General features: G+C 46.6%; 1 protein-coding gene across 1 annotated transcript in view; it reads left to right on the top strand.

The window, feature by feature from the left end:
- The window catches only part of ATP8A2 (ATPase phospholipid transporting 8A2), a 1,572,980-nt gene that overhangs the window by 146,212 nt on the left and 1,404,466 nt on the right, over window positions 1–22,302 (top strand). The window contains exons 8-9 of the mRNA XM_030202396.1: window positions 12,336–12,463; window positions 16,388–16,499. Coding sequence (XP_030058256.1) covers window positions 12,336–12,463; window positions 16,388–16,499 — 240 coding nt within the window. The remainder of the gene's footprint in view (window positions 1–12,335; window positions 12,464–16,387; window positions 16,500–22,302) is intronic.

The following is a 22,302-nucleotide window of genomic DNA, read 5'->3' as shown; positions in this document are numbered from 1 at the left end:
GCATTGGCGTCGGCTGCCACTCAGGTCGACTCCCTTTTACGTTCGTGGAGGGAGCTTCACTGCAGTCCGAGCGGGCGTCGGCCTCTCAACATCGCCATCGAGGACATCATTCCTCGGCGTCAAGGTAGGTCCAGTGTCGAAGTACCTTAGCAGAGGTCTTATCCAATACTGAGCAGGAGCGTTCGTGGGAGTCAGAGGAAGATCCCAGGTACTTTCTTCTGATGAGTACTATAGGATTCCCTCTGAACCTTCCCCTCCACCAGAGAGGACACTATGTCCACCGGAGAGTCTATTCTTTTCCTCTTTTGTCCTGGAAATGGCTACGGCTATTCCATTCCCTGTGGAGGTTGAGGATGAGCCCAGGATGAGCCCAGCTAGAGGCTGTGACGGTTCCTCTGCTTAAGGTACTGAAGGAAGTCCTTATGCGAAAATGGTCGGCCCCTCTGTCTGGCCTGTGGTCCCGAAGAAAGCTGAATCCTAGTATCAGATCCACGGTGAACCCGGATTGATGAGGTCTGAGTTACCCCACAATTCTATGGTGGTGGATTCCGTCCTCAAGAGAGCCAGTACTAGAGACTATGCTTCGGCGTCCCCAGGTTGAGAAGCTAGGACTTGATTCTTTTGGGAGGAAGATGTATCAAGCCACTATGCTCGCTGCCAAGATTCAATCATACCAGCTCTTCACGAGCATTCACTTGCAGGACTCGATAAGGCAACTGTTTAGCTTGGTTGATGCACTTCCTCCGGAGCGAGCCAAGCCTTTTTGCCAGGTGGTCAGGCAGCAGAAGGCATGTCGAAAATTCCTGGCCAGGGGTATGTTCAACACTTTTGATGTACCATCCAGAATCGCTGCTCAAGGTAAAGTGATGCGTAGACTCTCATGGCTGCGTGTCTCTGACCTGGATCATTCTGTCCAGCAGCGAATGGTGGATGTTCCTTGCTGGGGGGACAACCTTTTTGGTGAAAAAGTAGAGGATCTAGTTGATCAGATCAAGAAGCATAATGATGCTATGGATTCTCTCTCCCACCGGGCATCTTCTGCTACTACCTGCTCATCTAGGAGGTATTTTGGGGGGAAGAGGAGTGCTCCCTATTCCTATCCAAGGTACAGGTACACTCCTGCTTCTCGGCAGCCTGTCCAGGCTCAACCCCAGCGCGCTTGTTCTCATCAACAGTGTGTGTGTAAGGCCTTTTGCTGCTCCCCAGCAAAAGCAGGGAACGGGCTTTTGACTGGCTCCAGTTAAGCATAGCCTCTGTAAAAGAGTCCGTACCAGATGCCTTGCCAGTTGAGGGAGGTTAATATTTTTTCTCCAAAGGTGGCCTCTCATAACCTCTGATCAGAGGGTTCTTCAAATAGTCCGGTCAGGATACACCCTTAATCTGGAATCCAAACCTCCAAATTGCCCACCGGGAACTCATTCATACAGTTCCCAGCACAAACAGGTACTTGCAGTGGAACTCTCCGCCCTTCTGAAGGCCCAAGCGGTCGAACCCGTTCCACCAAGGGAAGAAGGGCTGGGATTCTATTCCAGGCACTTCCTTGTGCAGAAAAAGATGGGGGGGGGGGGGGGGGGGGGGGAATGCGTTCCATCCTAGACCTGAGGGCCCTGAACAAATTTCTAGTCCGAGAAAAGTTCAGGATGGTTTCCCTGGGCACCCTTCTTCCCATGATTCAAGAAAATGATTGGCTGGGGAGGAAGTGACGTCACGCTCCGTAATGGAGGTCTAGCAACGGAGCTCCCGAAAACCAGCCTGGAAAAGCAGAGCGTATAGCTACAATTAGCTACTTTCAGCAGCCCCAGATAGCGTAACAGAGAGGCGAAAGGATAGCGATTCTGGAGATGTCGAGCAATAAAACGAAATCCGCGGATTTAAATAACTTTGTGTATTGACAAGGGGAACCCAGGTCCACAATGCAGGCCGCAACTTCAGGCGCAATGGAGACCGCCTCGCGGACACAGTCGCCGACGCCCCAGAAAGAGCGAGGGGAAGACGGAGATAGCGAATTACTGCCTGATAAATGGGAACAGCTGAAAACGTGGTTCCAAGATATTAAGGCGGAGATGAAAGAAATGCGTAAAGTTTTTGCACAACTCGGAGCTGAACTCTGTGGAGAGATCACAGAACTCGGCAACAGAGTAAATGAGGTGGAAAATGGATTGGAAGAGCATGCTGATTCTCTAAACTCAATTGAAAATACCATGCAGGAACAGTACACAGACTTACGCTTTTTGACTGACAAGGTGGAAGACCTTGAAAACGGGAGTCGGAGATCTAACATCTGAATACGAGGGCTCCCAGAATTGCCGGAGCACAATGACTGTGAGCAAGTAGTGAAGGCCCTGACTGCCCAACTCCTGACCACGCTGGAGCAAGCAACTTCCCCCGAGGACATACATATAGAACGGGCACATCGAGCGCTGGGTCCGCGCCGTGCTAACGTACCCAAACACATTGTGGCCTGTTTCTCAGACTACAAAATGAAAGAAAAACTCATGCAAAAGGCGCGAGCACAAAGCCCAATTACATGGAATACCTACCCGCTCGAAATCTTTCAAGACATTTCAGCCACTACTCTTAAACGCCGACGTGAGCTACGGCCACTCACGGAACAACTGCGAGCGGAAGGAATAAAGTACAAATGGCAACACCCTTTTGCCTTGCTCTTCAGTAAAGAGGGCAAACAGTGCAGAGTTACGTCGCTGGATGAGGCCCAAGAGCACCTGGAACATGGAACAATGGCGGAATCAACGCACGCAAGCCGCTCCACGGTAGCCCCACAGAATATCACCAAAGCGAGATGGCAGCGAATTTCGCAGGGCCGAGGAAGGCTGAGAAGACAGCAATCTGGTCATACAGGACTCAGCCCACGCTGATGGACTATACATAGCGGAGCTTGCAAAAAAAAAAAAAATTATGGCACCCAACTTCAGAGAGGGCGACAATGCTACTTGTCTGAACAGTTTGCAACAGCACCAGGCTGGTAATATTTCGGGATTCAATCCACTTACCTCTGTGACAGGTCTCACCCGATGGGACAGATGTGTCACACATGGTTTTTGGGGAGGGGGGGAGGGGGGTGGGAGATGAGGGTTTGGGAGAGGGGGGCCAGTAGTAGCTATAGTTATGGAATCCTTTATTGCAAATGGTGGTTAACGAATTGAAAGGGGTTACATTGAATGTAAGAGGTCTTAACTCTCCTGTAAAACGAAAGTTAATGTTTAAAGATATGATGCGCCTACAGGCTGATATAGTTTTATTGCAAGAAACTCATCTGAAAAAATGTCATGAGAAACTGGTATGCCATGGATGATACCCCATCATTAAATTTGCCTCTTGCGCGGTCACACCCAAAAAGCGAGGGGTGCTGATAGCGCTCTCGGCGTCTCGTCCATGGCAAGTTCTAAAAACTGTTAGTGATAAAGAGGGTAGATATCTAATGATGGTGGTCTCTATATACAATAATATATACACTATATTGAATATATATGCCCCCAATCAAGGACAGGGACCTTTCTGGGAACGGATAGAACAATTACTAAAGCAACATCAACAGGGGCACTTATTACTGGGAGGGGACTTTAATGTTACAATACATCCCCCTAGAGACAACTCCACTGGGTCAGCAGTGTATGCAAAAGCAGATAGGAAATTATTGAAAAATCTAATGGCCCGTTGGGAACTAATAGATATATGGCGAGAGAAACATGGCATGGAGAGGGACTATACATATTACTCCCCTAAATACAGGTCCTACTCTAGAATTGATAGCTGGCTAGGAGACATCCACATAGCAAGTACAACGCAGGATGCTAGCATAGAACCCCGCACATGGACAGACCATTCCCCAGTTGTGCTGGCAATCAAACCGGGAGTCCACTTTGTAGGCACGAGATATTGGCGATTAGATGACACCTTACTATATGACGAGAAGAATATATGTGAGATAGAACAATACATTGTGGAATACCTTTAATTTAATGACACAGGCGAGGTTCAGGCGGGCACTCTGTGGGAAGGCCTTAAAGTAGTGATTAGAGGACGTCTAATAGCATTGCGTGCCCATATACTAAAAACTCGTACGATACAGGAAAACAACATTAGACAGGAACTCAGACAAATTGAGCAGAAACATAAAACACAACCAACAGATGCTAAGATAGCAGAGCAGTTTCACCAATTGAGATTACAACTTAATGAAATTCAACTGGAAGACATAGCGGCACAACTGCAGCAGACTCAGCAAACACACTTTGAGTTTGGGGAAAAAGCGGGACGGCTATTGGCCAATAAGCTTAAGAAACAAATACAACGAAACCACATAGGAGGGATACGGGATTCTAGGGGAGAACACATTACTCAGCTAGAACAAATACAACAAACCTTTTTACAATATTACACATCATTATATGAGAAAGAACCCACATTAGAGCCTGCAATTGTGGAACAATATGTACGTGACAGCGGCATTCCCCAAATGCAGGAAGGGGGGAGCGAGGCGCTATCGGCCCCTATAACAGCTGAGGAAATCCAATGGGCAATTGCTGACAGCAAGCAGGGCAAGGCTCCCGGCCCGGATGGGTATACTATAAGATTCTATAAAACATTTGCGAAACACCTGGCACCAATACTAGAGCGGCTATTTAATGAGATGGAAGAGGCTCCAGAGCTGCCACAAACGTGGAAACTAGCAGCCATTACATTGCTCTTGAAACCGGGCAAAGATCCCCAACACTGTAGTTCCTATCGCCTAATATCGTTGCTTAATGTAGACTATAAACTGTTCACGAAAATACTGGCTTGTAGGCTACAAAAGCAGCTCCCACACTTAATTCATGAAGACCAGGCGGGCTTTATTGTAGGGCGACAAACGTTTGACAATATCCGAAGCCTCATCCATACTATTCAATATATACGGGATGAACAAATACCAGCAGTGCTGCTTTCTATCGATGCAGAAAAGGCGTTTGACCGTGTAGATTGGGCATACCTATTTGCAGTGTTGCGAAGGGTGGGGATAAAGGGAAGATACCTGCAATGGTTACAACTGTTATATAAGGACCCAAAAGCAGTATTGAAAATTAATGGCTCATATACAAATGCATTCCAGCTTGAACGTGGCACTAGGCAGGGCTGCGCTCTCTCCCCACTCCTTTTCGCCTTATCTTTGGAACCATTGGCCTGCATAGTGAGGAAAGATGGGGAAGTGGGGGGGGAGGGGGGGTTACGAGAGGAAGAAAAGAGCAGAAACTTATGCTATTTGCGGACGACATACTACTCACCCTCACGCGACCTGCAACATCAGTGTAAACGGTAATAGATCATGTGGCATACTATGGGGCTGTGTCAGGGTTTAATCCCAATCTCACTAAATCTATCCTATTAAACCTAACCGTGCCAGCTGCAGAGATACCAAGACTACGAGAGTTACTTCCATTTACCTGGGCGCAAAAATCTATTAAATACTTAGGAATACAGATTACCCCTAAAATAGCAGACCTATTTCAGGCTAACTTTCCACCAAAGATAGATGAACTATTTCAAGAATTAGATAGATGGGAGGGCCTCAATATATCCTGGAAAGGGCGCATCAATGCCATCAAGATGATGCTACTCCCTAAACTGTTATATCTATTCCTAGCTCTACCCATTTCGATACCTGCCTCCTTTTTCTCACGACTAAATAGGAAGATGTTCAGATACATATGGAGGAAACGGCCTCCGCGCGTTCGTAGAGCCATGATGTACCAAACGATAGATCGAGGAGGCATGGGAGTTCCCAACTTTTATCTATATTACCAGGCAGCACAGTTAAGAACACTAGCGGAATGGGCCCCTGGGGCTGCAAAGAAATGGTTGCACTGGGAGAGAGCATGGATAGGCTGGTATGCGATTGAGGATATATTATGGATATCAGGGGGGGAATTAGCACATATACTTCAACGACTACCAATTAGCTTGAAACACCCGCTCCAAACATGGTTACAAATTAGAAGGCGAATGTTCCCAGATAGGAAATACTACCGCAGAACGGCAATAAGGTGGGCGGCGGGTTTCCCACTAGGGAGATCGGAAAATATATTTGATCTCTGGGCTAAAGCAGGACTTCACACATTAGGACAAGTATGGTCAGAGGGTAAAATGATTAGCTTTGAGGAACTTCAAGAAAGATATGGACTGACAGAGAGAGATCTTGTATATTACTGCTGTTTGCGCAATTTTATTAGAAGACGAGCACAAGATGAGCTAGATCTAGAAGAGACAAACCTCGAATTAGCAATGCGTAGGGGACGGGGCAGAGGTAGCATATCCCGGATATATCTGGCACTGCTTGGTAGGACGGATCCTCAAGTTATATACCACGAGAGGTGGGAGAAAAGAAATGCAATGTCCTTATTCTAGAACGACATGGATGAGTAATTATAAATACTTACTTAGAGCCTCCCCAGCACAATCCATAAACGAAAATGGACATAAAATACTATACTGGTGGTATTACACTCCAGACAAATTGCAAAAGATATATCCGGGAACATCGGGACAATGTTGGCAAGAGTGTGGCCTTTGGGGCACATTTTACCATATATGGTGGACATGCACAAAAGTACCACAGTTTTGGGAGGAAGTGGTACAATTGGTAAATAAAGTGCTGCAACAATCATACCCGAAAAAGGTAGAGCATTGCCTTCTCCACTTTCGGCCCTGATCAGTTTCCAGTGGGCAGCACAGACTAGCTACTCAATATTTTGTAGCGGCTAAGATAGCACTGGCTCGGAACTGGAAGCAAGCAGACACACCAGCATTGCAAGTGATAACTCAACGAGTGGACTTTTTATACCAAATGTCAAAATTGACTGCTAAGAGGAAAGGCACCATGAAACTTTTCACAAGGATTTTGGTCATCTTATGAACAATTCCATAATCAATAGACAGCACCACTGGACTGAGGGAGGGAGGGAGGGAGGGGATGGGATTAAAATAAAAAAAAGAGTTTCTGGTTAATGATAGCTGTAACTGGAATGATATGTTTATATACTGTTCAATTGTTAATAAAAGATTTGGAAAAAAAAAAAAAAAGAAAATGATTGGCTATGCTCTCTGGACTTAAAGGACGCTTACACACACATCTCTACTCCCAGCTCACAGGAAGTATCTCGATTTCGGCTGGGAATACAGCACTTTCAGTACTGTGTATTGCCCTTTGGTCTTGCGTCTGCACCCAGAGTATTCACAAAGTGCCTAGTGATAGTCGCAGCGTCGCTATGCAGACTAGAAGTGCATGTGTTCCCTTATCTCGATGATTGGCTGGTGAAGAGCACCTCGGAGGCAGGTGCTCTACAGTCCATGTGATTGACTATTCAGGTGCTAGAGCTACTGGGGTTCGTTATCAATTACTCCAAGTCCCATCTCACCCCAGTCCAAAAGTTGGAATTTATTGGAGCTCTGTTGATCACAAAGACAGCTCAAGCTTATCTTCCCGAGGCAAGGGCATACAACCTCTTCTCCCTGGTGTCCATAGTTCGAGCGTCTCAACAGATCACAGCTCGGCACATGTTGAGACTTCTGGGACACATGGCCTTCACAGTTCAAGTGATTCCCATGGCACGTCTACACATGAGATCAGCTCAATGGGCCCTAGCTTCCCAGTGGTGTCAAGCTGTGGGGGATCTAGAGGATGTGATCCAGCTGTCCACCGACTTTCAAAATTCCCTTCAGTGGTGGACAATTTGATCCAATTTGACCTTGGGACGTCCTTTCCAAATTCCTCAGCCACAAAAAGTTCTGACGACGGATGCATCCCTCCTGGGGTGGGGAGCTCATGTAGATGGACTTCACACTCAAGGAGCTTGGTCCTTTCAATAAAAAGGTCTTCAGATCAATCGTTTGGAATTACGAGTGATCTGAAACACTTTCAAGGCTTTCAGAGATCGGCTGTCCAACCAAATCATTTTGATTCAGACAGACAATCAGGTTGCCATGCATTACACCAAGAAGCAGAGGAGCACTGGATCTCGCCCTCTGTGTCAGGAAGGTTTCTCCAAGCCACATATCTGGCAGGCGTAAACAATAGTCTGGCCGACAGGTTGAGCAGGATAATGCAACCTCACGAGTGGTCGCTGAACATGGGTGCAGCCCGCAAGATCTTCCGAGCGTGGGGCACCCCCTCGGTGGATCTTTTTGCCATTCAATTCAATCACAAGGCCCCTCAGTTCTGTTCCAGGCTTCAGGCCTACTACAGACTAGTGTCAGATGCCTTTCTCCTTCATTGGGGAACAGGCCTCCTGTATGCGTATCCTCCCATACCTCTAATAGGGAAGACTTTGCTAAAACTCAAGTAAGACTGCGAAACCATGATTCTGATTGCTCCCTTCTGGCCATGTCAGATTTGGTTCCCTCTTCTTCTGGAGTTGTCTTCCAAGGAACCGTGGAGATTGGAGTGTTTTCCAACCCTCATCACCCAGAACGAAGGGTTGCTTCTATATCCCAACCTCCAGTCTTTGGCTCTCGTGGCCTGGATGTTGAGAGCTTAGAATTTGTGTCCTTGGGTCTTTCAGAGGGTGTCTCCCGAGTCTTGCTTGCTCCCAGAAAAGATTCCACGAAGAGGTGTTACTCTAATGGAGGAGGTTTGCTGTTTGCCGTTTGGTGTGTCAGCAAGACACTAGATCCTCTTCCTTGTCCTACACTTATCAGAGTCTGTGTCATGTTCCCTGTTTACGCAAGGTATGGGCATCTGAGAATATGGCGGCCATCTTGGATTTGGGTATCTCCAGGATAGGGCAGCCATCTCAGAGGTGGGCGCCTTAGGTTGGGGCGGCCATCTTGGAGCTGGGCAGCCTTGGGAAGGAAGCCCATATTTGGGTTTGAGGGCATCTCCGGTGGGGGAAGCCATCTTGAAGACAGCTGTGCATGTTTGGGCTTAATTGCTGTCCTATTTAAAGTCCTGCCTCCAGTCCTTCCACGCTTCGGCTTCTATTCAGTTTTCTGGGTAGTTGCAGTGCTTCTGGTTTTGCTACTATTTGCTGCCTCATTTTGACCTCTGCTTGATTCTGGACTTGCGACTGTTTGCTGCCTGGTATTGACCTCTGCCTGATCCTGGACTTGCTACTGTTTGCTGCCTGGTATTGACCTCTGCCTGATCCTGGACTTGCTACTGTTTGCTGCCTGATATTGACCTCTGCCTGATCCTGGACTTGCTACTGTTTGCAAATTTACTGACCTCTGCCTGTTCCTGACTCTTCTGTTGCCTGCAGCCTGGCCTTGACCTCTGCCTGATCCGGGATTCGCTATTGTCTGCTGCCTGGTACTGACCTCTGCCCGTTCCTGTTTCCTCTGCTGTCTGCTTCTGGTCCTCGTTTCGCCCGTGGCTAGGCTGGCCCCCATGGACTTTTTTCTGGACTCAGTTCTTCCTGCTGTTGGCTTCCTGCACTCAGCAAGGGTTCATCTTAGTGCAATTAGTGCTTATCATCGTCGTGTGGAGGGTAAGCCTATCTCTGGACAGCCTTTAGTTGTTTGCTTCATGAGAGGTTTGCTTTTGTCAAAGCCCCCGGTAAAACCTCCACCAGTGTCATGGGATCTCAACGTTGTCCTCACCCAGCTGATGAAAGCTCCTTTTGAGCCACTGAATTCATGCCATCTGAAGTACTTGACCTGGAAGGTCGTTTTCTTGGTGGCTGTTACTTCAGCTCGTAGGGGCTGTGAGCTTCAGGCCTTGGTAGTGCATGCACCTTATATCAAGTTTCATCACAACAGAGTAGTCCTCCTCACGCACCCTAAGTTCCTGCCGAAGGTGGTGTCGGAATTCCATCTGAACCAGTCAATTGTCTTGCCAACATTTTTTCCCCATCCTCATACCCGCCCTGGCGAAAGCAGTTTGCATACCTTGGACTGAAAGAGAGCTTTGACCTTTTACGTGGAGCGTACGAAGCCCTTCAGAGAGTGCGCCCAGTTGTTTTTTTTCTTTTGATCCCAACAGGAGGGGAGTCACCATCGGAAATGCACAGTCTCCAATTGGCTAGCAGATTGCATTTCCTTCACTTGTGCCCAAGCTGGTCTGACTCTGGAGGGCCATGTCATGGCTCTCAATGTTAGAGCCATGGCTGCGTCAGTGGCTCACTTAAAGTCAATCTCCATTGAAGAGATTTGCAAGGCTGCAACGTGGTCATCAGTCCACACATTCACATTTCACTACTGCCTTCAGCAGGATGCCCGACGCGACAGTCGGTTTGAGCAGTCAGTGCTATAGAATCTGTTCGAGGTTTAGAATTCAATTCCACCCCTCTAGACCAATTTTTGTTCTGTTCCAGGCTGCACTGTCAGTTAGTTGTTTATGATTTCAGGTCAATCTATGTTATGTCCTCGCTTTTGCGAGGCCCAATTGACCAATGTTTATTGTTTTGAGTGAGCCTGGATGTTAGGGATACCCCACACGTGAGAACAAGCAGCCTGCTTGTCCTCGGAGAAAGCGAAGATACTTACCTGTAGCAGGTATTCTCTGAGGACAGCAGGCTGATTGTTCTCACAAACCTGCCCATCTCCCCTTTGGAGTTGTTGTTACTTTGTTTATATGCTTTTTGATTTAACTGAAGAGCCACGCTCACGCGATGGGCGGGAAGTCGTCCGTGCATGCACTATGCACGCTGTTCGCACGCCAGAAGACTCTGGCAAAACTTTTTATTTTTGCTGGTGAAAAATTTGCCGTTTCCTTGGCCGATGCAGACGTCAACCCACATGTGAGAACAATCAGCCTGCTGTCCTTGGAGAATACCTGCTACAGGTAAGTATCTTCGCTATATGCTCGAACAATATTTAAGGTGCCCTTAGGGGCCCTTTTACAAAGGCATAGTGGAGCTTCCGCCCACCAAATTGACCCCACCACTGGGGTAGCGCGGGAGCCCGGTGGTAGTTCCTGTCACGTTTTCAAAGTTGGACACTGGGTTTGTGAGCCCTTGGGCCACTGCCGAGGAGCGGCAGTGGCAGGCAAAACCACCCCACGCTAGCGACAGGGCAGAACTCTGACAAACAGGCTTCACCTGCACCTGGCCACTTTCCACCAAGAGTTGAGCTCAAGGCTTCAGGTGGCCGGCAGGACTTACTGGACAGAGCAGGACTGGCTCAGAGCTAGGCAGCCCAGGGACAGCAAGGCAGGGAAAGGATAGGCTAAAGGACAGGACTGAAAGCTGCGAGCAGCCACTGAAACAGGGAACACAGCTAGACAAGAGACTGAACTGAAAGCTGCAAGCAGCCACTGAAGCAGGGAACAAACACAGATAAACCCAGAACTAGACAAAGACCTACAAACAAGAGACAAGACTGGGAAACAAGCAATACCCTAAACTAAACATAGACTAACTAGAACAGGCAAGACTTCAGGCAGAACAAGAGCAAGGAAACAAACTCAGGCTGAAGTGCAACAAGCACCAACATACCAGGGCCTTAGATGCAATGCAAAGGCAAAGCAGCAAGGTTTCAGAATGGCTAATAAGCCCAGCAGCACCAGGAGCTCACTGCAACAATCACCAGGAAACTACGGGTGCTGTGTAGGTTCAATCCAAGCAAGCAAGTCTGGCAGCCCGGAAGATCCGAACCGAACTGGGCTGAAATCTGGAACGGGTGACGGTCCACAGCAGCCACTGGTTCTGGCCACCAGAGGGCAAGGTGAGCACAGACGTAACAGTTCCGAAGTTTGCGTGCGCAATTTACTGTAGTAGAAAATAATTTTCTATTTTCTATTGCGGGGGGCATTCCCAGCAGTAATTGGCAGTGTGGCCACATTGTCCTGCACTGCCCGATTACCGCAGGGTTACTGCATGAACCCTTTCCTCCTGTTAAATAGGTGGCGGTACGGGCTCAGGCAGTAAATAGCCACGCACTAATTTTAATAATATTGCACAGCCATTTAGTGCCCCATTTGAAAACAGGCCTTTTTCTTGCCGCAGTAAAAAGTGGCCTAACGCATGCCAGTTTCATGCGTCAGAATTAGCACAGGCCACTTTTTACTATGGCTTAGTAAAAGGACCTTTTAATCTTTAATAAATCGCTGTTTCATAAAAATAATAAAAAATTATTAGGTCTGGTGTCCAAGTGTTTACAAATGTCTCTGTTTTGGTAAACTCTGTTTTGATTTTCATTTGTTTTGTAACTTTTTTATATGGATATGATATTGGATATTTAAATTCAACATACAGTATCAGACCATTTCTTTTGTGTGTAAAAGTGTCCCTGGATAGTGTATATATGTACCAGCTGTACACCACCAGGTGAATTTCTTCATAAAGGTGTTTAAAAATAACTTCGTATAGACTTATCAGAGATCCTTTGTGGTTTGGTTCTTGTAGGGTTTACCTGTGACCTCAAGCCTCCAGTCAGCAGAGAACTTGATGAAAATAAAGGGAAGAATAGAGTGTGAAGCGCCCAACCGCCACCTCTATGACTTCACTGGAAACTTGCATCTTGAGAGCAGCGGGTACTGTATTTGCCCTAAATCAGTATATGTTTGAAAACTGTGATACCTACAGTATGTCTTGGTTTGCTTTAATGGATTAGCACATTCATGAATGGGGCTTGCACTGTTTTAGAGATTGTGACTGAGGCCCAGATGCACTTAGGTCCCAGTTAAGAGTCCATGTGTATTTCCAGACCATTTCTCTTCCTTTAGAATAAAAGGACAGAATATTTCATAGCCCAACTCCCATGATTTTCTATAGGATGAAAATAAATTACAGAACACATTTTTTCAAGTAGAATGAGACATGCAGGAATCCCGGAGACTTGACCTGGTCTTCGTTTTGCTTAGAACTGGAGTGAATAATATTTAACATTGAAGCCCTGGGAGATGACAATAAAGAGCATAACTGTGCAGGTGAATAATTCCAGAAGTGCTGATTTTTAGGCAGGACCTAGGCCAGGGCATTAATGGAATGTCCGTGGTGGCTTTGCTGTTTCTACATCCTACATTTTTTCTTTTGGAGCCATGCCTGATATTTTTTTGTCTTTTTCCAAATACCTTTTGATTAGACCTTTTATGAAAACTGCTATTCTAGAAAATTTGAATGTCTGCCAATATCCAGCCTCCGAGGGATTCAAAACACCAGTAGCAAATTTACCCCAAGAAATCTTTGTGAAAATCCTATCACATCTAGCACCATAAGGAAAATATGTTCTTCATAGAGAAAACAGTATTTCACTTCTAGGTGCCAGAGAATTTTTCCTGAATATCACTATTGTGGTTTTGGTGTGCGCTGAGTTATTCACCTAAAATTCTAATTGCATATATTGTAAGCCCGCAGGGGTACTCTCCAGTTTGCAGTGGCCCTCTAATGGCTCCTACCCAGCCTCACCAGCCCTATGCTTCAGGGAACCACCTTGAAACCAGACTTCTCTGTGTCTCCGTTGATTCAGGCCTCTATGTTTGGTCCTCCCCTTTCCCTCAGGGTGACCTCTGCATTAACCTTCAGTCCTGGCCCGGCCTCCCCGCTGTATCTTCTGGTAACCGACCCAGCTTACCAGTTCTTCTGGTGGGCCCCCTGGTCACCCTCCTCTGGAAGATAGCGCGGATCCCTTTGCTCACAGAAATATGCAAATTAAGCTGATCATAAGTAAATTCAGTTTATTGGAACTAGGCTACAGTCTTGTGGGAACCTGGCTTTCCCACTATTATTCTGTTACTGCGATTCACCCCCTGAGACCATTTACTGGGGACATCTGGGTCTCAGGGTATAACAGCCTCCTCCCCTGGATAGGACCTTCTTTATTCACCTTAACCTTACGGTCCTATCCTCCACCCCACGGCTGTTTGTTCTTTTTAAACCCTTCACAGTTCCACCATCAGTAATGGGGACCCACAGTCCTTCCCCTTGAACACCCATTCTTTCCCACTACTGAGGACACACAGTCCCACCCCAATACTTCAGGGACTTCTTACCCCAGGATTTACAGCCTGCTTTCCTTCTCGGACACACAGTCCTTCCTCCTCAGCCCCGGGATACACAGTTCAGGCTTCCAGCCTCCAGGCTCCCATCTCCTCTCCCTCGGGCAAAACTCCTTCCTCTACTGAGAGGAAGCCATTTATGAGGAGTCCACTAAACCTCCCCACCTCTTGAAACCTCGCCCCTCTGGTTCCAGAAAGATCTGGCCTAGAAGACTCTTCTCACTCCCCCAGCTATCTCTCTGGAGCTCCCTCTACTGGCCAGAATGGGCCTTTTCCCGGTTTTCCATGGGAGAGCGCCCTCTGGCGGCCTCCTCATGTAAGGGCAGACACTGTGGTTATCACAACATATATTCAGCTAATACTGCAGCAAGTGTTTTATTTTAAATTCCATCTGCAGTGTTTAAAAAGAAATCTTGTATATTCAATGTCACTATTTATGTAGTAAGTGGTGCTAAATATACGTAGAGACAGCTGGCTAACAACGGCTGTCCTAAATTAGACTGCAAAGCTATACATGTAGCAGCTGACGCCGACTGACCAATAGAGTTAAGTGGAATGCCCAAGTTCCATCCTTACTCTGCCCCTGGCAATCTCCAAATAGTGCTAGAGTGGTCTATAAACATTTTCTGTGGCGTTATCCATTTACCCCAAGATTCTATAAATGGTGTGCAAATTTACGTGTGCAAAATTGCATGCTTTTCTGAGATGCACACATAACTGAATTGACTAGCAAGCCATTTAGCGCCAATAAGTGGGTGCTAACAATCAATCATTGGCATTAATTGACATTTGGATTTGCGCACATGCAGATTGTATAGCGTGCAACTTAAAGAGGGTGTGGCCATAGAAAGGGCATGGGTGGGTCAGGGGTGCTCACTAAAGATGCGCACAGTATTACAAAATACTTATGCACTATCCTCGCACCCAAAGTTTGGCACTGAAATCGGCTCTAAGCGTTATTCCATAAATGGTGCGCAATTCGGAGCGCGATGTATAGAATAGCATTCCATGGAGATTTTTTTTGGTGCACAAATTAGGATGCCATTTACTGTATCTAGTCGTTAGGTGCATGTAGATATAGACAGCAAGTACACATGTAAAATCCAAACATGTACACACATACATGAATACATATGTCTGTAAATGACAATCCAGCTACACACTATTCTATAAGTATTCACCTATCTCCAATAGCATGTAATTTGGAGGTGGGTGTTCACATATGCGGAGTTACATGTATATTTTCCCAACCTAAGCACAAGCATTTACACCAGTTCTGTAGCTGGCATAAAGGTTCATGCCTAAACACATGCACACAAATATACCTGGTTGCACTAGTATTCTACAAAGAAAGTAGCCTAGAGAGATCCTGGGGAACTGGGTTCGATTCCCACTGCAGCTCCTTTTGACTCTGGGCAAGTCACTTAACCCTCCATTGTCCCAGGTACAAATAAGTACCTGCATATAATATGTAAACCGCTTTGACTGTAGTTGGAAAAACCACAGAAAGGCGGTATATAAGTCCCATTCCCTTTCCCCTTTGTAGAATAGGCTCCAAATAGGCACCTTCTTGCCATTTAAAAATAGGTGCTATTTATATAATTACCCTCCACATGCTGCTGAAAATTATATATATATATATATATATATATATATATATATATATATATATATATATATATCTACTAGAAGTCACCACAAAGGAAAAAGACCTAGGTGTCATTGTTGATGATACGCTTAGACCCTCTGCTCATTGTGCAGCGGCAGCTAAGAAAGCATATAGAATGTTAGGAATAGTAGGAAAGGAATGGAAAACAAAATGGAGAATATTATAATGCTTTTGTATCACTCCATAGTGCGACCGCAACTTGAATAGTGTGTGCACCTCAAAAAAGATATAGCAGAATTAGAAAAGGTACAGAGAAGGGCGATGAAAATGATAAAGGGGATGGGACAACTTCCCTATAAAGAATGGCTAAAGCGGCTAGGACTCTTCACTTGGAGAAGAGACAGCTGAGGGGAGATATGATAGAGATCTATAAAATACTGAGTGGATTGAACAGGTAGAAGTGAATCACTTTTTTACTCTTTCCAAAAATAAAAGGACTAAAGGGCACACGCAATGAAGCTACTAAGTAGTAAATTTAAAACAAATCAGAGAAAATATTTCTTTACTCAACGTGTAATTAAACTCTGGAATTAATTGCCAGAGAATGTGGTAAAAGCAGTTATTTTGGGAGGGTTTATTTTAGATAATTTCCTAAAAGAAAAGATGGGCTTGGGAAAATCCCTGCTTATTTCTAGGATAAGTAGCATAAAATTGTTTTACTCTTTTGGGATCTTACCAGGCACTTGTTACTTGGATTAGTCACTGTTGGAAACAGGATACTGGGCTTGATGTACCTTTGGTCTGGCTCAGTATGGTAATGCTTATGTTCTTATTATTTATTTTTGCCCTAGGCCTGTTCCAGTTGGTCCAGACCAGATCTTGTTGAGAGGGGCTCAACTTAGAAATACACAGTGGGTCATTGGAGTTGTTGTGTACACAGGGCATGACACAAAACTTATGCAGGTAAAACATGTTTATATATTAAGCTACAAGTTATAATCTCTATAACAGTGCTCACCAATCTTTCTGAAATTGTGACCCTAATTCATGCAGCCACAGAAAGTGTGCAACCCTCAAGCAGCGCAGGACAGTGATGTCCTCTGGCACGCCCACCCAGGTGGTAACCCTAAACGCGGGTTTTGAAATCCCATGACCCACAACTTAGGAAGCTGTACTTTATAAAATAAATCATATTTTAACCTAGATGCTTTTTTTCAAGTTTTCAATTCATTTGCAATAAAACTAGATGTGACATCTCACCTCCACACATTTGTTCCTCTTTTCTGCTCTCTCCTCTTTTCTGCTCTCTCCTCTTCTTGTCTCTCACACACCTTCTGTTTCTCTTTTTTTTATGCATATAAACTTTTCATCTTAATATGTCCCACCTAAATATTCCAAGGATACTATATATTTTTCTCAAAATCCCATCAAGTACTGTTTTTTGTCCAAGGACAGGCAGTCCATATTCTCACATGTGGGGTGACATCATCCATGTCACCTGGTAAGGAGCTTAAATAGCTAAAATTAGTTTTTTTGAGCACACACAGCTTCCCCACCTTGCATGTGCAAGTGCCTTTCCACCTACCATGACAGCGAGGGAGCATCAGTCTATTCTCATCTTCTTTAAGCTCCTCACCACGTCTGGTGTGTGAGTATTTCTTTGCGGGGTTTTGTATCTTCCCTTCAGCGTTTTTCTGCCCTGATGTTTTGTTTTTCTTTCCCTTCCATTATAGTTTTAGTTTATTTTTCCCCACTTTTAGGTTTCCTTTATTTTTGATGTACTCAGTGGGCCCTCTTAGGCCTGAGCTCCATTCAGGTAATTCTCCCTTGATTTTTCTAGTAAGTGCCTCCTTTTTTTTAGTAACCATCGAGCTGTTTGATTTAGACATGGCAGTTTTCCCTTCATGTCATTGAAGATTCCCAGTTTCTTTAAGCACTGTATCCGCTGCAATAGGACCATCTCTGGCAAAGACACCGATTCTTGGTGTCTTCAGAGTTTGGGGCCTAAACATACCCCTTCCAGCTATGTTCTTTGCCTTCCTACGAAGAAAGAACTCAGCTGGCCAGAGAGACACAAAGGGAAAAGATTTTTGGAGCCCAGTCAGAAACCTTGGTGTTGATATTGGCATCGACGTCGGAAGTTGCATTGGTATTGGGTGCATTGGTTCGTATGGCTGAGAGACCTGTTTCAGACAAGGTGGATGCGCATCGAGGGGGTCTCCATCTGCCTCAATACCAGTCACTGTGCAGGGCCTCTGAGATCGGTCAGAATTGGACCCAACACTGAGGAGATGTAGGGATTTGAGGTCCTCATCAGCACTGAGGAGCATCGATGACTGGCATTGGGTGAAGACCAAGAAGCATCAGCTTCCATCCCCCTTGACCCACGGTGCCAGGAGCTCCGATGCACCAAGGGATTCGGTCCCCAAGAAGCATTAGCACCGGGAGGACTGCTCCCCATCCATGCAAGAGATGCTGATTCACGGATCTCCAGGCAGCCAGGACCAGGCACCCATCTCGACCCCAGCAGTTCATCAGTCTGTCTCTGAACTGGCACCCTAGCCTTTCTTGATGGCCTGTCTCGATGAGCACATTTGAACCATGCTCTCTGAGCTCTTAGTGGGGTTTTTACAGCAGTGTTGCTTGGCATTGGGGGTGCTTGCACCATCCGTGCCACTTCCTGCTGCCTGCAAGGCCCTTAGCCTGCGGTGAGTTTTCCGACGCCACTGTCACATGTGGCATTGGTTTTGATAGCCACCCGTGTGGGCAGCCACTTAATGTCGGTGGTGGAAGCTTCACTGGAGCTGACGTTGGAACCCCCATCTTCAACGCCCTTCTCAAGGACATAGCTCCTCTGTTTCGAGGCAGGCTCGGTTTTGACCCTCCCATGAGGAGTTTTTCACCAGCACCAATTAGCAGCACTCATGGGGAGTCTGATGAGGATCCATGGTACTTCTTGGAAGAGGAGTCTTATGGCACCCCATCTGACACCTTCCCTCAGTTGCCTCATCAATCCCTGGTGGTGGAATCCACGCTCAAAAGAGCCAGGAGTTCTAGAGATTATGCTTTGGCACCCGCTGGCAGGGAAGCAAGATCTCTGGATTCTTTTGGGCGGAAGATGTATCTGGCCTCTATGCTCATCTCCTGTATTCAATCTTACCAGGTCTACACAAGCCAGTACTTGCAGAACTTAGTGCGCAGTATGTCTGATTTAGTGGATTCTCTCCCATAGGAGCAGGCTGAATCACTTCGCCAGTTGGTCAAGCAGCAGAAAGTATGTAGAAAGTTTTTGGCCAGGGATGCCTATGACACCTTTGATGTGGCGTCCAGGATCTCTGCCCAGAGTGTGCACAGACTCTCATGGCTGCATGACTTTGACAAGGACCCACTGTCCAACAGAGACTGGTGGATACCACATGGATGGGGAGATACTATTTTTGGAGACGAGGAGAAAGGAGGTCGCTGACCTCATCAAGAAACACACTGACATGAGTGATACTCTCTCCTGCCGGATGTCTTCTGCACCTTCCTCCTCATCTAGGAAGTTTTTGTGCAAGTCGAAGAGGGGTCCCTTCTACTGTCAGAGACATAGGTATGCTCCTTCTTCTCACCAGCCTCAGCAGGCACAGTCCCAGCTCGCTTATTTTCATCAACAAAGTGCACCCAAAGCCAAGCCTGCTCCCTAGTCAAAGCTGGGGCAAGCTTTTGACTGGCTCCAGCAGAGCATAGCCACAGTAAAGCTAACTGTCCCAGACGACCTGCTAGTTGGGGGGGGGGGGGGGGAATACTGAATTTTTTCCAAAAAAGGTGGCCTTTGTAACCTTCAACAGGTGGGTTCGCCAAATAGTCTGTCTTGGTTACACCCTGCATTGGCGTCAATGTCCACCAAATTGCCCACCGAGAGCATCTCACATCAGCTCTCAACACAAGCAGGTACTTTCAGAGGAACTCTCCACCCTTCTAAAGGCCCATTCAGCTGAGCCCATTCTACCAGGGGAAGAAGGGCAGGGATTCTATTCCAGCTACTTCCTTGTGTCCAAGAAAACGGGGGATGCATCCCATCCTAGAGCCCTGAACAAATTCCTGGTCAAAGAAAAGTTCAGGATGGTTTTCCTGGGCAGCCTTCTCCTATGATTCAGGAAAACGATTGGCTATGCTTTCTGGACTTAAAGGATGCGTACACTCACATCCATATGCTTCCAGCTCACAGGAAATTTCGGCTGGGTCACATCACTTCCAGTACTGCATGCTGCCTTTTGGCCTTGTGTCGGCTCCCAGGGTTTTCACCAAGTGTGTTGCAGTAGTCATAGCGTTGCTACGTAGACTGGGAGTCCATGTGTTCCCCTATTTGGGCAATTGGCTGGTGAAAAGCATGTTGAAAGATGGTGCTCATGAGTTCATGCAGAAAACTATTCTGGTATTGGAGCTACTAGGGTTCATTTTAAACTACCCCATCTCCATCCTGTGCTGAAATTGGACTTCATCAGAGCCTTGCTAGACCTGTAGCAGACATAGGCTTTTCTCCCTTTGCTGAGGGTGGACATTCTAGTGGCTGTTGCCACTTAGATCTGGGCCAGCCGGCAGTTACACCTCGGAAGATGATGAGGTTGTTAGGCCACATGGCCTCCACTGTCCATTTCATGCACATGGCACGTCTTCACATGAGAACTGCTCATTGGTCCTTAGCTTCCTAGTGGTGCCAAGCCTTGGGGAATCTAGCAGATGTCATCCGAGTGCAGCCAGAGTTGGTTCGGTTCCTTCTTTGGTGGACAATTTGACTGTGCAATCTCCATTCCAAATTCCTCAACCCCAGAATGTACTCATGACAGACGCATCCCACCTGTGCTGGGGAGCTCACTTGGACGGAGTTTCACACCCAAGGTACGTGGTCAGCCCAGGAAACAGATTATTATTTATTTATTGCATTTGTATCCCACATTCCCCCACCTATTTGCAGGCTCAATGTGGCTTACATAGATTTGTTAACATTGTCATTTCAGGATAGCAGATCAGATACAGTTAGTAATGTGTAGCGATTAGGAAGGGAAAAAAGAAGAAGGAAGAGAGTGCGTAGGGTAGTTATAGAAGGTAAGCGTTCATAATTGAGTGGGTTGGTGAGGTGACTTAGTGAGGCTGTAGGTTCTCATTGTAGGCCTTGTTAAAGAAGAATGTCTTCAGAGATTTTCGAAAGATAGTTGTTTCGTTGATTGCTTTCAAGTCTGTGGGTAATGCGTTCCATAACTGTGTGCTCATGTAAGAGAAGGTAGAGGCATGCATCAGCTTGTATTTAAGTCCTTTGCAGCTGGGGTAGTGCAATTTGCGAAATTTGCGGGATGATCTTGTGGCGTTCTGGGAGGTAGGTCTATGAGGTTTAGCATGTAGATTGGGGCGTCTGCGTGGATGATTTTGTGTACAATCGTGCAGATCTTGAACGCTTTGCGTTCCTTAAGTGGGAGCCAGTGAAGTTTCTCTCTTAGGGGATTTGCACTTTCATATTTTGTTTTTCCAAATATGAGTCTGGCGGCCGTGTTCTGGGCAGTTTGGAGTTTTTTGATTGTCTGTTCTTTGCACCCGGCGTACAGTGCATTGCAGTAGTCTAGATGACTTATTACCATTGACTGTACCAGGGTACGGAAGATGTATCTTGGTAAGAAAGGCTTTACTCTTTTGAGTTTCCACATGGTGTAGAACATCTTTTTCGTCGTGTTTTTCACGTGGGTATCAAGAGTGAGGTTTCGATCAAGGGTGACTCCAAGAATTTTCAAGTTTTGTGAGACAGGGAGGGAGCAGTATGGTGTGATTATGGTGGAGAAGTTTTTTGTGTTATGTTGTGAGGTGAGTACAAGACTATTGTGTTTTTTCTGTGTTAAGTTTTAGTTGGAATGCATCTGCCCAAGTGTGCATTATTTGGAGGCTTTGGTTGATCTCGTTGGTGATTTCATTTAGATCATGTTTGAATGGGATGTAAATTGTGACGTCATCTGCATAAATGTAGGGGTTGAGGTTTTGATTGGCTAGTAGTTTGGCTAGAGGTGTCATCATTAGGTTGAATAATGTTGGTGAGAGAGGGGATCCCTTGGGAACTCCACACTCAGGTTTCCATGGGGGTGATCTGTCCGCGTTCGTTGTTACTTGGTATGATCTTGTGGTCAGGAATCCTTTGAACCATTTGAGGACTGTGCCTCCTACTCCGAAGTATTCTAGTATTTCTCCGAGGACAAGCAGGCTGCTTGTTCTCACGACTGGGTTGACGTCCGCGGCAGCCCCCACCAACCGGAAGAAGCTTCGCGGGACGGTCGGCACGCAGGCCACGCCCACCGCGCATGCGCGGCCGCCTTCCCGCCCGTGCGCGACCGCTCCCGCCAGTTCCTTTTTTTCCGCGCCTGGAGAGAGTCGTGCTTTGCCGCTCTCTCTACTTCAGCCGCCGGATTCTTGCGATCGCGTATACGCGGATCGCGCTTCGTTAATTTAATTTGATTTCCTTTTATTATCTTTTCTTTACAAAAAAAAAAAAAAAAAAAGAGACTGCGCGTGTGGAGCACGCGCTCCCCTTTTCCCTCGCTTCTAGCGGGGACGCCTCGTTGCGGCCTAGTGGCCGCTCGGTCGGCTACTTTTTTCGTGGTGTGATTTTAGCCACCATTGCCGACTTTGACTTCGCCGACGCGATTTTTCCGTCGATGTCCTCGAAGGTCCCGAGTGGATTTAAAAAGTGTGGTCGCTGCGGCCGGCCGATCTCGCAGACCGACACCCACGCTTGGTGCCTCCA

The sequence above is a fragment of the Microcaecilia unicolor genome, chromosome 4 (genome assembly GCF_901765095.1).
Source record: "Microcaecilia unicolor chromosome 4, aMicUni1.1, whole genome shotgun sequence".
Lineage (NCBI taxonomy): Eukaryota > Metazoa > Chordata > Amphibia > Gymnophiona > Siphonopidae > Microcaecilia > Microcaecilia unicolor.
Note: the sequence above shows the minus strand (reverse complement) of the source record. Positions and strands in the feature narration are given on the sequence as shown.